This window comes from Macaca nemestrina, chromosome 18 (assembly GCF_043159975.1).
Source record: "Macaca nemestrina isolate mMacNem1 chromosome 18, mMacNem.hap1, whole genome shotgun sequence".
Taxonomy (NCBI): Eukaryota; Metazoa; Chordata; class Mammalia; order Primates; family Cercopithecidae; genus Macaca; species Macaca nemestrina.
The window spans coordinates 45,980,504-45,995,480 of NC_092142.1; the positions used below are offsets into that span (position 1 = coordinate 45,980,504).

Below are 14,977 nucleotides of genomic sequence, written 5' to 3' on the forward strand. Positions count from 1 at the left end.
ACAGAGATTAGCCAAGAAGAAACAGATGGATGAAATACAACTGGGTCTTAATTGGCACAGTAACTAGCTGTATTTTGACACATTCAAGAACAAATGCCTATATTGAAATATGTGGTACATTAACCACTTGTATTTATGTAAGAAACTGAAATGGTAAAAGTATAGGCTTATAAAACAAATTAAATTTAGAGAAAGGAAAAATAAAATGTAAAGAAAAATCTTAAAGTTTATTGTGGCATCAAAATATTGACAGAGCTGTATCAGTCAAGAGCAGTCTTCCCGTTGCTAAAACGAATAGGCAGCCTGAGTCTGGCTCCATCCAACCACCTCTTCCAATGCTCTTTAACTGGCAGTGCTTCCTATAAATGATACCAAGCAATAGAGATGATTATTGTTTCCACTGAATAGAGTAAGTTCCTTGATTGGTTTAACATATATAGACTGCCTGAGAGAATAAAAACATCACCATACAATAGGTTAACGGTAAATCAAGGTCTTCGTAGTTGTGATGGGAGAAAAGGGTTGGCTGCTGGAAACAGTATGGTGCCTTGGAGGCTGCGTACATACATACTTAAGAATTCACGTCACCTTTAGCAGAAGATTAGAAGTCAATGGATATGGATGCTTGTGCAGAATCTTCTCGCCCCCTGACATAAATTTCACAGGGAATCTCCTCCATTACTCGGTCTTCCAGGGCCTGCTCAGGGCACTCATGTCCCTGTTTGAAAGTGTAACTACTTTTCTTGAAGGTGCTGTTAAATGTTTTCATTGGCTGTGGTTGTGCAAAGTCATTTCGGAAAGGAAGTTCCATGGAACTGAGGTTGGTCCTGCTTTGTTTGACGCTGGAGGCCTGCGACCCACAGTGGTGGTCATGGATGCAGCGGGAGGCGGTGGAGGAGCGCCGCATCTTCTGGTAGTTGTCCAATTCTTCCGACAAGTCTGCCAGGTCTGCAGAAATCTCTTTGTCCCTTAGTGAAAACAGTTCATAATGAGGAGGATCAAAGACTTCTTGGAACCCGGTTTTATTAAAAGCAGTTTTGCAAGCCATGACCTTTTTTCGAGGCTGTTTCACTTGTACCAAAATAGAAATAATGAGAAGGACCAAGACAATCCCTGAAGTAACGCCAATAATTGTCCCATGAGTCTTAGTGATTTGTTCAAATACTCCTGCTTTTTTCTTTTCTGTAGAACGAAAATGAGAAATGTTAAGTGTTCAAAATACATTAATATGAATCCTGGTACAAATTAGTAATGTATTTTTAGGTAAAGCAGAATACTTGGGCCAAATATACTACAGACAATGCAGTTTACAATAAGGTTTTTAAACAAATAAAACAACCCCATTAAAATTTCTGTCTAAAGTTACCAATCACAGTATAGATGGATAGATTACAGAAAAGATAAAGTTCTTGGTCCGTTTCTTCAGAAGACACACAGATGCACACATTCTGCAAATCAAATCAAATACATAAATACAGACGATGCCAAATAAATACTCTTGTTCTATCAATTTTAGCTTTCTGCTTTATGGTAGGTTTGACCAACTGCCGTGTTCAGGTATACCCACATCTACTGATGACCACAGGGAGAGCAAACTAACATCGTCAGACTAACCCATCCAGTATATTATCGTGACCTACTGTTTCTGAATGATTAACTGAAAACACTTCATGTCAAGTATTTATAACAGCCCTATCAGATTGCAGTAAGATATTTATTGAACTCTTACAGCAGGGGTCCTCAACCCCTGGGCCACAGACAGGAACTTGGTCTCACTGCAGGAGGTGAGCTGCGAGGGAGCGAGTGAAGCTGCATCTGTATTTGCTGCTGCTCCCCATCACTCACGTGACCCGGAGCGCCGTCTCTTGTCAGATCAGCAGGCATTAGATTCTCACAGCAGCAGGAGCCCTATCGTGAACCGTGCATGTGAGGGATACAGGCTGTGCATTCCTTAGGAGAATCTAATGCCTGATGATCTGTCACTGTCTCCTATCACCCCCAGATGAGACTGTCTAGTTGAAGGAAAACAAGCTCAGGGCTCTCATTGATTCTACATTATGGTGAGTTGTATGATTATTTCATTATATATTACAATGTAACAATAATAAAGTGCCCAATAAATGTAATGCGCTTAAATCATCCTGAAACCAACACCCCTACCCCACCCCTGTCCCGTGAAAAAATTATCTTCCACGACACCAGTCCTTGGTGCCAAAAAGGTTGGGGACTGCTGTCTTAGAGGATAAAAGGTAGATCATCTTTAGTTCTGACACAGTGACCTGACAACCAGCTTGCAGACATTCAACCATTACCACAAGCTGCATTTATCTTTCAGTGAGTACACACTGCGAATACAGCATAGGAAATGTTATGAAATAAAAAAAAGCAGTTCATAGAATGTTTCTGTTTTTATGTTGTAAGACAGAATCTGCAAGTTGATTTTTATTAAATAGTGTTTCCACATACTTCAGGCTAACCTCTAAATTATTTTGACAACTAAATAAGGTATGTTTACAATACAAATGACAAACCTCAACAACAGTAACAAAAATAGGGCAAGGCATACCACTATATCTTTTTTTTTTTTGAGACGGAGTTTTCGCTTTTGTTGCCCAAGCTGGAGTGCAATGGTGCGATCTCAGCTTACTGCAACCTCCGCCTGCCGGGTTCAAGTGATTCTCCTGCTTCAGCCTCCCGAGTAGCTGGGATTACAGGCATGCGCCACCACGCCTAGCTAATTTTTTTGTATTTTTAGTAGAAACGGAGTTTCATCATGTTAGCCAGGTTGGTCTCAAACTACTGACCTCAGGTGATCCGCCTGCCTCAGCCTCCCAAAGTGCTGGGATTACAGGCATAAGCCACTGTGCCCAGCCACAATACACTTTAGAACTTAACAGTTTGTAGACAAAAAATGCTTTCATTTAGAGTATTTTTCTTTGTTTTCACCACATCCCAGGTGTATGATCCATTTATATGTTTCCATTTCTGTCAAAGCAGCTATGCTAAGCACTGTTGTAGAAAATAACATTTTAAGTTCTTAATGAAGGGTAATAGCCACTCTTTTCTCAAAAAGGTTGGCCTTTACATCAAACTCACCTTTACAATGATTTTCATCCCAAGGGTATGCACAATTTTGGACACCATTACAGACTAAAGAATTATTGATGCACATGTTGCTATGGCAAAAGAAAGTGCTGCTTGTGCAGGGAGCTGCAGGAAGAGAAAACAGTGTTGCGAAGAGCAGGCACACCACCCGATTTTGATTTATTTCATACATAACAAATCTGACTTTATGAGTACTTTCTTACCGCAAAGGCCTTTCTTTGAATAAACTCTGTACTATTCAAACAATAAGACAAATGTCAATATTCTCTGATGCTGGCTCATTCCAACTTTTTCTTATGCTAGGCCCCAAAAGGTCACTTTTAATGTAATGATAATGAATGTATTTTCAATGGTTCTTAAGGAACCAGTATACAGTCTGGTAAATTTTTTTTCAAAATTTTGGAAGACAGTGTTGGCAAGGATGTGGAGACACTGGAACCCTTCTGTACTGAGGGTGAGAATGTAAAATGGTGCAGTCGTTGTGGAAAATTATCTGGAGGCTCCTCAAAAAGTTAAACATAGAATTACCTTATGATCCAGCAATTTTACTTTTAGCTACCTACTCCAAAGAACTGAAACCAGGAACTCAGTTACTTGCATACCAATGTTCACAGCAGCATTATGCACAACAGCCAGAAGGTGGGAACAAACAAAATGCCCATTGATGGGTGGATGGATAAACAATGTGGCATCTACAAGACAATGGAATGTGATTCGGTCATAAAAATAAATGAAATTATGATACATACACCACGGACAAAGCCACATATTTCACTTAGCATAATTATTTCTAGTTACTTTTTTTTTTTTTTTTTTTTGAGATGGAGTCTGGCTTGTCGCCAGGCTGGAGTGCAGTGGTGTGATCTTGGCTCACTGCAACCTCCACCTCTCGGGTTCAAGTGATTCTCCTGTGTCAGCCTCTCGAGTAGCTGGGACTATAGGCACGCGGCATGCCCGGCTAATTTTTGTATTTTTAGTAGAGACGGGTTTTCACTATGTTGGCCAGGCTGGTCTTGAACTCCTGACCTCATGATCTGCCCGCCTCGGCCTCCCAAAGTGCTGGGATTACAGGGGTGAGCCACCGCGCCCGGCCCTATAATTACATATTAATTATTGTATGAGAAATATTGTATGATTCCACTTATTGAGGAGCCTAGAAAAGGCAAATTCATAGAGACAGAAAGTAGAATAGAGGTTACCAGGGTCCAGAAAGAGGCAGGAATGGGGAGGTGATGTTTAATGGGTACAGTTTCAGTTTGGGAAGACAAAAACTTTCTGAATATGGATAGTGGTAACGATTGCACAATAATGTGAATGTACTTAATGCTACTGAACTGTACACTTAAAATGGCTAAAATAATACATTTTGTTATGTATATTTTATCCATAATAAAAAAATCCAATCTTCTGGATTCAAAAAAATTGTTTTAAGGACACTAAAGGTATATGGAATATATACCATATAATTTCCTACTTGTGTAAGTTGTTCTTTCAGCCTGGAATGGCTCCTTCTTTCTCTTTGTGGCGGCCACCTACTCATCTTTCAGTATCATCTCAAATGTTACCATCTGTGAAAATCCCCTTGCTTCTCTGGGGTAGCCAGTCGCTCCTGTGTGTTCCTGTCACACTCCACATACTCCTCTACTTGGCACCTCCCCTTGTATATGTAAACCTTTGTTAGAATGGATTATTAGTCAGTGTGCTTACTTCTGTTAGGAAATAAACTCCTAGCCTGGAGGCAGAAGTCCAACAGAGTAGTATTAAGTATTTCAGTGTAAAGAAACAAACAAAACATATGAAAGTCAAGAAGTGAGGCAGCTTATTATTTTCCCATTCAGTACGACAGAAGCCCAAAAACCTTAGCCATTTTTTTTCTTTTTGAGATGGAGTCTCGCTCTCTTGCCTAGGCTGAAGTGCAGTGGCGTGATTGCAGCTCACTGCAGCCTCTGTCTCCCAGGTTCAAGCAATTCTCCTGCCTCAGCCTCCCCGAGTAGCTGGGACTATAGGCACATGTCACCACACCCAGCTAATTTGTGTATTTTTAGTGGAGACGGGGTTTAACCATGTTGGCCAGGCTGGTCTTGAACTCCTGACGTTATGTGATCTGCCCGCCTCAGCCTCCCAAAGTGTTGAGATTACAGGCGTAAGCCACTGTGCCTGGTCCGAAAACCTTAATAATTTTGACTTCTAAAATTAGAATTGGACAAAATGTATTTCCTGCCTAAAAGGTTCTGTACTTGTGATTTTCAGAAAATATTTGCTGCACCAAGGAGGGAGAATCGAATATTGCTCTATGTTATACTGACATATCTCAAATATTTTTTAGTTTTCAGAAGGTTTTTCAAGATACAGTTAGTATCTAAAATTTTACTTGACTAATGAGATTTTTTTTCTAAATATTATCTTTCTTTTAATAAATATATAATAAATGTAATTTTAAAAACAGCCATGAGCATTATTTTTTTTTCCCTCCAAAGAGAAGACTCTTTCTTTAGAGTCTTCTTCATAGGAAGAATTCATAGGAATTCATCCAGACTTCATAAGAAGTTTGGAATATCTGACCACATTCTCCAATTGCAGTACATTATTAATAATAAAACCGACAGTTTTTCATTCATCTGTCTTACCCACTTTGTCTATTTCTCAACGGGCTGTGAACATGGGCTGAAAAAACAGGCATTTATTAGGTACCTAGATAACTCCAAAACATAATCTGACAAATATAGGTCCATAGTGAATATCCAAAATTGCTTTGCTATTAAGAGTATGACTATAATCTCTCTTTAAGCAGAATGCCCTAAATGGTATTATTCACCCAAGTTCCAGTACAACAGGTTAAAAATTTATAGTCATTATGAACTAGGGTTCGTTTATCCCCTCCCCATCCTCACTGTAAGCCAACCTGCAGTTGAGTTCAGACTTCTTTTTCTATATACAGTTCAATAGTCTTCACACTAAACTGTTAAGCTTGTTCACCTGCGGAGTACTCATCCGCTGCAGTTCAAAAGTATGAGAACCCCTTGGTGGCTGACATGACTGAAGGAGTCCACAATAGCTACAAACTGTGAAGGAACTTGGGAAATAGCACCATGGAGCAGAAAGCAAAAAAAAAAACAACGGGCTAGTAATCAATAAAAACGGTTTCTATCATCAGTTAATCCACATTTTAAGGTATTTAACCTCCTTGGGCCTTGGCTTCCTCTTTTAAAATGAAGGGGATGGAATACAGTGTATCTCAAACTTCTGGTTCTAAAATTTGATGAGATTATGGAAGTAGTGGTCTCAATCATGATACTTCTGTTTTAGATTTAAGTTCAAATGATGTATATATCTAATAAGTAATTTATCCAGAAATGGCTAACCTGTCAAAATGGTATCACTAAAACCATTGAAATAATTACTTCATGATTCTCAGATAACATTGATGGTTCCAGCTCATCGGAAAGACAACAGGTGTCAGTTACACAAACATGCCATCATATTGAGGGCTGGGGAGTGTATGGTGGTGTTTTATTCACGCTACAAAATTAGCTAGTGCATCTACTTGGGTTTGTCATAGATATCATAAAACTGTATTATACTGATGGGGGCACTGAAAAATATTAAAAAATGGCCAAGAGAAACATGCACCATTTTTGATTTCCTCATTTCTACAAACTGGAGGTTTTTTAAATTTATATACCACACCGTAATTCTATTACATACAATATAATTGTATATTATGTTCTATTCTACTATCTATTTTATCTAGTTCACAAAAAGGGGATGTAGGAAAGATAAGCAATTTTCAAGACAGGCTGAATGAGGTAATAAACAGCACTGTGGGTCCCTGGCATTCGGATTTCATGAATAAAACTGTCATTGGTTTTTAAGGTTTATCTACAGAACATTATGTGACCCCCTCTTTGATGGCTCTTTATAACTTCAAAGGTGGCCTTAAAGACAGGTTTACCACTCCATGTTCATCACTGATTGAGCAGTGAGAGGAAAATGTCTTCAGTTTTTATTATAAATTCTTTACAACTGCTCTCCGTATTATTTAAAGTGATTAGAAAACAGCACTGATATTGTCAGATTTTGTTTCCCAGAAATGTGAGTTATATTAATAATTACACCTACATTAACCTTTATGGCTTTTCACTGGGTAAGCATGGCTGGTGGAAATGACAATCAAGCATCAGTTATTGATATGGGATTTTAATGGTATGCTTCAATTCAAATAATAACATGATTGAACTACAAGTCTTTATATAAATAAAAGACAGCAAAAATAGTGCCAGTTATTAACTCCACTTATAGCCTGAGGACTCTCTACTTTCTGCTGTTCCTCACTGCTGGGTCACGGTGTGGAAAGGAAGGGGAGGGCTGGGATTTTATGTCTCCCCCAATTTCAAAGAGATGTGGCAATGATGCTGAAGGATGGCTGTCCTTCAGCAAAGCCTGCAGGGGGTCCGCGGGCAGTATGTCACCGAAAATCGTATTACGGGTTTATTCTAATAAAAATGTCTGCTGCTGCTTTCACAGTTCTAGTCCTAGAAATTATTTTCCTAAAATCATATCTTTCTTAAAGAGTGAGGTATGTATTAGTATTCAGTGCCTGGGAAGAAGCCAAATATATCCTGATTGCTATTCTGTATCATCCATTTTAGCAAAATTATTCTATTTCAGTTATATCTGCAATCGACAATGGGTAGGCATGAACTGAATCTCTCATGCAGAATTAGCCCACTTATATAAATCTCTTCTGAAATACGAATTGTTTCCATGGATGAAATCGTAACAATTACAAATCACAGCTTAGAGGAGAACAAAAGAAACAGTTCAATAATTTGAATTAGTGATAAGCATGAAAAAATTTACTAATTGGAGCTCTGAAATTTGCTTTCCAAATGAAGGTTTTTCCAGCTGGTTCTTGTTTTTAAAAAACTCTGTTAAATCCCTTATTTTAATCACACACACTTTTTCTGAAGGGGCGGCTTTCTTCTTGTTCTTGGGTGATAAAGCTAAATTTGGGATACAAAGTTAAATCTATTGCAGCCTTACAATTTAAACTTAAGTCTTACATTTGGTGATTAGTTAATATAAAGATATCACTTGAGGGAGGCTTTTCACCTGTTTAATTATCAAGATTTGTATTAACAACAACAAAAAATTAGTGTATACAGAGAAAATACCTTAACTAAAACACATTAAAGAAGAATTTCTCATCATGGATATAGACCAGTGCTGTCCAAAATAAATATGTGAGTAAAAAATGTGAGCAAGTAGCCACATTAAAAAGTAAAAAAGAAATTGGTGGAATTAATATGACTTATATAGTTTATTTAACCCAACATATCTGCGCAGAAATAGTTAACATTATAGCAGGCCTGAGGGTGCTACCTTTGGAAGGTTCTGCTTGCAAGACTGGCTCTTGGGTGCCATCCATTCCCTAACTTCATTGTACCTAGACTTTGTATAAAAGATGTCATTTATGCCAAATACTTGCTTTCCTGGTAAGAGTTTGAAATTTTGATACATGCAAAGCAGAGGGTGCCTATGTGACCAGATCCTGATAGGAACCTTGGGTGCTGAGTCTCTAATGGGCTGCTTTTTTTTTTTTTTTTTTTTTTTTTTTTTGAGACGGAGTCTCGCTCTGTCGCCCAGGCTGGAGTGCAGTGGCCAGATCTCAGCTCACTACAAGCTCCGCCTCCCGGCTTTATGCCATTCTCCTGCCTCAGCCTCCCAAGTAGCCGGGACTACAGGCGCCCGCCACCGCGCCCAGCTAGTTTTTTGTATTTTTTAGTAGAGATGGGGTTTCACCATGTTAGCCAGGATGGTCTCGATCTCCTGACCTCATGATCCGGCCCATCTCGGCCTCCTAAAGTGCAGGGATTACAGGCTTGAGCCACCGCGCCTGGCCTTCTAATGGGCTTCTCTGGGCAGAAACACCGCATATGTGCTACCGCATTTTTATTTTTTTTGGAGACAGAGTCTCGCTCTGTTGCCTAGGCTGGAATGCAGTGGCATGATTCATAGCTCACTGCAGCCTCAACCTTCGGGGTTCAAGTGATCCTCCTGTCTCAACCTCCAGAGTAGCTGGAACCACAGGTGTGCACCACCATGCCCAACTCATTTAAAACTGTGTTTTTTTTTTTTTTTTTTGTAGAGATGTTGTCCCATTATATCGCCCAGGCTGGTCTCAAGCAATCCTTCCACCTTGGCCTCCCAAAGAGCTGGGATTACAGGTGTGAGCCACTGTGTCCAGCCCATGCACATTTGCCGTTGTTGGAGAAACAGGCATACTCAGAATGCCCCTCATGGAAAGGACGCGGTATGCGGACCTGCGCAAGGATAGGTCCAAACCCTGGCAGCTTCTCCCTGGTGGCTCCCTTTTGTTGTCGTCCATCCCAGCTGTGAGTGTAGTACAAATAAATGCTGGGTCCTAGAGTCTTCCAGCAAGGGACCTAACATGGGGGTGCTGCTGGAAGCCCTGAAACAATTTCCTAAATATTCTCATTTTAACATATAGCATAAAATACTGTTAGTGATATACTTTACATTCTTTATTTCATACCAAGCCTCTGACATCTGGGAGTCGTTTTTATAATGATAGCACACGTCAGTTTAGACGGGCCACGTTACACAAGTGCTGAGGCTGCAGGTGGCTGGCGGACACTGGACCGGACAGCACAGGTGCAGAGGCTGGGCACACAGAAACCGAGGGAAAAATAAGGCTAAAAGGCTTTCTTGTTAGCTACGTCTTTGTATAAAGCACTGATTTGTAATTATTTGACATAGTGAAACAGCCTCTGCATAGTTTTTTAAGTCTGAAAAGTTCTCAAATTTAAAAAAGTTTAGGAACATGCTTAGGTTCTCTCCCTGGTGAAGGAAGTGGCAGCAGCAAAGTTCACTCTCAGCAAATGCCACATGAGCTCCTGACGTTTCCAGCTGCCCAAGGAGCTCACCATGTCCAAAACATGACACTTTCTCCATCTTGTCTGTTCAGTTTTCATTTTCCAAGTCAGTCAGACTCAAAATTGTAGGTGTCTGACTCATTCTTTTAGCCTTCATTGAATGGGTCATTGAATCCTGTGGATTCTGTTTCCCCACTCTTCTTTGTCCTCACTGCCCCTGCTTAGGTTCAGACCTCCAGGGCTTCCCACTGTGACTATGGAAGTAAACTCTTAACTCATCTCCATGCCCCAGCTAAGGCACAGTGCTAAAGATGTTACTTTATAGTGCCAACTCCCTGATGCCTGTAAGATGAGTTTACATTTTCCCTTTGATTTTTTTCAAAGGGCTTTGTATTCCTTTTTTTTTTTTTTTTTTTTTTTGAGACGGAGTCTCGCTCTGTCGCCCAGGCTGGAGTACAGTGGCGCGATCCCGACTCACTGCAAGCTCCGCCTCCTGGGTTCACGCCATTCTCCTGCCTCAGCCTCCCGAGTAGCTGGGACTACAGGCGCCCGCCACCTCGCCCGGCTAATTTTTTGTATTTTTAGTAGAGACGGGGTTTCATAGTGTTAGCCAGGATGGTCTCGAACTCCTGACCTCGTGATCCGCCCGCCTCAGCCTCCCAAAGTGCTGGGATTACAGGCGTAAGCCACTGCACTCAGCCCATATTCCAGTTTTAATCTACCTTTCTTGTCTCCTTTCTCTGCCACTCCCTCTACCACACACTTCTTGTAGCCCACCTTAGCTCTGCTTCAATGCTTTGCTCATTTTATTGCTTCTGTCTAAAATAACAGCCTCAATGAACATTTCTACCTTCAAAATATACCTACTCTCAAGGACACACTCAAAGGACCTGCACTCAAACACCATCTCCTCCGTAACTGATGCTGCCTGTTCGAAGGAACTTGGATATTTAACAGGAGAACACTTTGTTTTATGTCTCAAAGGGTCTTCATTACGGTCAGTCCTGCACTGTTACTATTTGCCTATGTCACCTTACCTAACTGACTGGAAAACCCTTTAGGGCATAGGGCAGGTCCTGTTCCATGCATGTTTGTATCTTCCTAGCATCAAACACAGTACCTCACATGACAAATGCCAAAGAAATGAATGGAAAGCAGGTAGGAAGGCTAGTTGACCAAACTGGCTTCATAACCCAATTGACCATCTGGCATCTCATGAAGACCTTTAAATTTCTGGATAGAAGAGTTCAGCTATAAGAAAACCTGTGTATGGTCATAAACAGTCTTGATTTTAATACAGAATCCATGGAATAATATAATGCCTTGAAATTATAAGATTGAGAAAAACTATTAATTTTCAAATTTATCAAAAATATCTGATCTCTTACTGTTACACTTTTGTATTTACAAACTCTGTATTTGCACAAATCATACAGCTTACCATTACACCACATTCATCAGTCAGGATATAAAAGCCAAAATATTTGTTTCTTTTCATGACAACAGATAAGATACACCACTTATAATTTTAAAATAAATGTGAACATACAAACTCAACTATACCTGGGCAGTTCAGATGGGTCTTAAAATGGTATTTTTCTTCATATAGGAGATGAATCTGAGGAAACAGACAGTTGGGAGAGGCTAACCAGCCCTGCCCAAATGTAGATTAAAGTTAAGGGCCATTCGAATTCAAGTAAAAAAAATGATGTTATATTGGAAAGCAGATTTTGCCAAAGCTACTATAATATGATCTGCATTTATGATAAGCAAAATTAAAAAAAATTAGTAAGTACTGATGTATCCCTTGGATTTTTTTTTTTTTTTTTAATGCTTAGCTAATTGGCTGAGGAGTTTAAGGAGATAGAAAAGCAAAGAAATATAGCAGAAACAGTTTTTCCTGGTGGTATTTTATTCACTTGATTTTTCAGGAACCTAAAGAAAGGTTTTGTTTATTTATTTATTTTTTTGAGATGGGGTCTTTCTCTGTCACTCAGGCTGGAGTGCAGTGGTGCAATCTTAGCTCACTGCAACCTCTGCCTCCTGGGCTCAAGCGATCCTCCCATCTCAGTTTCCTCAGTGGTGCATACCACCACACCCAGCTAATTTTTGTATTTTCAGTAGAGATGGGGTTTCACCATGTTGGCTAGGCAGGCTGGTCTCAAACTCCTGAGCTCAAGCGATCCACTCGCCTCAGCCCCACAAAAGCTGGAATTACATGTATGAGCCACTGTGCCTGGCATAGGAACCCAAAGAAGAATCCTAAAATCTGTCCTCAAAATTTCTCCACTTTTAAGTTGTGGTGGTTGTCTGTATATAAGCTACAACTTTTAATAAGAAAAACTTCCCACATGCTTACCAAATAGTGAAGATAATTTTTAAAAACTTAAGCAGTTCATAAAAACACAATATCCATGGTAACCACAAGAACATATTTATAAAATATACACAAAAGGAAATGTGAAGGGAATCAAAACTTATCACTACAAAAAAATCAATTAAAGAAAAGAAGGCAGTAGTGGAGGAGAGACAACAAAGCTATAGACACACAGAAAACAAGTAGCAAAGTGACCGAAGTCCTTCCTCATCAGCAATTAAACATAAATAAACCCTCCAATCAAAAGAAGAGATTGCAGAATTGATGGAAAATAACAAGACTCAACTATATGCTGCCTGTAGGGCACTCACTTTAAAGATAAAAAAAAGTTGAAAGTAAAAGGATGGACAAAGATATTCCATGCAAATAGTTGCTAAAAGACAGCTGGGGGGTGGCAATACTAGTCTTGGATAAAAAAGGACATGGTATATTTGGATAAAAAAGGACATGGTATATTGATAAAAGGGTCAATTCACCCAGAAGATATAACAATTATAAACATATATGGACTAAAAACAAAGGAGCCCTAAAATATACAAAACAAACATTGATAGAACTGATGGGAGAAGTAGATACTTGTACAATAGTAATTGGAGACTTCAACACCCCACTTTCAATAAAGGACAGAATGATCAGGCAGAATATCAATAAGAAAATAAAGGACCTGAACACCACTGTAGACCAAATGGACCTAACATATACAGAAAATTCCACCCAGTAACAGAATACACATTTTTCTCAAGTACACATCAAACAGTCTCTAGAATAGACTACGTATGTTCAGCCATAAAACAAGTCTTAATATATTTTAAATGACTGAAATAATATAAAATTTATTCAAATCAAAATGGAATGAAACTAGATATCAAAAACTGAAGGAAAATGAAAAAATTCACAAGTCTGTGTAAATTCAACTACACACTCTTACAAAACTTTTAAACTTGTGATTTCGAAAAAGAAATCCAAGGGAAATTATAAGATACCTTGAGACAAATGAAACCCAAAACATGCCAAAACTTATGGGGAGCAGTAAAAGCAGTAGTAAAAGGGAAATTTACACCTATAAATGCCTACGTTAAAAAAGAAGAAACAACTTAGATCAACAGCTTAACTTTATACCTTAAGGAACTAGAGAAAGAAGACAAACTAAATTCAAAGCTAGCAGAAGTAACAAAATAATAAAGACTAGAGTGACAATAAATAAAACAGAAAACAGAAAAAGAGCAAAAACCCAAAACTTGGTTCTTTGAAAAGATCAACAAAACTGACCAACCTTTGGCTAGAATTAAGAACAAAAAGACTCAAATTATTAAAATCAGAAATGCAACTGGAGACATGACTACAGATCTTACATACATAGAAAGAATCATAAGTGAATACTAAGAACAACTGTATGCCAACAAACTGACAACCTAGAGGAAATGGACAAATTCCTAGAAACACACAATCAAACAAAACTGCAAAATGAAGCCAAAGAAAATCTGAATAGGCCTAAAACAAACAAGGAGATTAAAAAAAGAACCCAGAACTTCTCAACAAAGAAAGGCTCTGGATCACATGGCTTCACTGGTGAATTCTACTAAACATGTAAAGAATTAACAACAATCGGTTGATTCCTGGGCAAGATGGCTGAATAGGAACAGCTCCAGTCTGCAGCTTCCCATGCGATCAAGGCAGAAGGCAGGTGATTTCTGCATTTCCAACTAAGGTACCTGGCTCATCTCATTGGGACTGGTTAGACAATGGGTACAGCCCACAGAGGGCAAGAAGGAGCAGGGTGGAGGGTCACCTCACCTGGGAAGCGCAAGAGGTTGGGGCACTTCCTCCCTTAGCCAAGGGAAGCCATGAGGGATGGTGCATTCCGGCCCAGATACTAAACTTTTCCCATGGTCTTCACAACCCACAGACTAGAAGATTCCCTTGGGTGCCTACTCCACCAGGGACCTGGGTTTCAAGCATAAAACTGGTGGCCATTTGGGCAGACACTGAGCTAGCTGCAGGAGTTTTTTTTTCATACCCCACTGGTGCCTGGAACACCAGCAAGACAGAACCATTCACTCCCCTGGAAAGGGGGCTGAAGCCAGGGAGCCAACAGCAGATCCCACCCTCCCCGCCACCCCCACGGAGCCCTTCAGACTAAGATCCACTGGCTTGAAATTCTCACTGCCAGCACAGCAATCTGAAGTCGACCTGGGAGCTTGGTAGGGGGAGGGGCATCCACCATTACTGAGGCTTGAGTAGGTGGTTTTCCCCTCATAGTGTAAACAAAGCCATCGGGAAATCTGAACTGGGCAGAACCCACTGCAGCTCAGCAAAGCTGCTGTACCCAGACTGCCTCTCTAGATTACTCCTCTTTGGGCAGGGCACCTCTGAAAGAAAGGCAGCAGCCCTAGTCAGGGGCTTATAGATAAAACTGCCGTCTCCCTGGGACAGCACCTGGGGGAAGGGGTGGCTGTGGGTGCAGCTTCAGCAGATTTAAATGCTCCTGCCTGCCAGCTCTGAAGAAAGCAGCAGACCTCCCAGCACAGCACTTGAGCTCTGCTAAGGGACACACTGCCTCCTCAAGTGGGTCCCTGACCCCCGTGCCTCCTGACTGGGA

The 14,977-nt window shown here is 40.1% G+C and overlaps 1 protein-coding gene across 6 annotated transcripts in view; it reads right to left on the reverse strand.

Moving 5' to 3' along the window:
• Positions 1–426: 426 nt before the first annotated feature.
• LOC105492218 (neuropilin and tolloid like 2) overlaps positions 427–14,977 on the reverse strand; it is a 60,709-nt gene continuing 46,158 nt past the window's right edge. For 3 of the 6 annotated variants that reach the window (XM_011759235.3, XM_011759232.3, XM_011759231.3), the window contains exons 8-10: positions 3,708–3,797; positions 3,097–3,210; positions 427–1,182 (exon numbers count right to left, since the gene is read on the reverse strand). In XM_011759235.3, coding sequence (XP_011757537.1) covers positions 602–1,182; positions 3,097–3,210; positions 3,708–3,797 — 785 coding nt within the window. In that variant the 3' untranslated portion in view covers positions 427–601. The remainder of the gene's footprint in view (positions 1,183–3,096; positions 3,211–3,707; positions 3,798–14,977) is intronic. The other 3 variants (XM_011759234.3, XM_011759233.3, XM_011759237.3) reach the window with 2 other exon arrangements.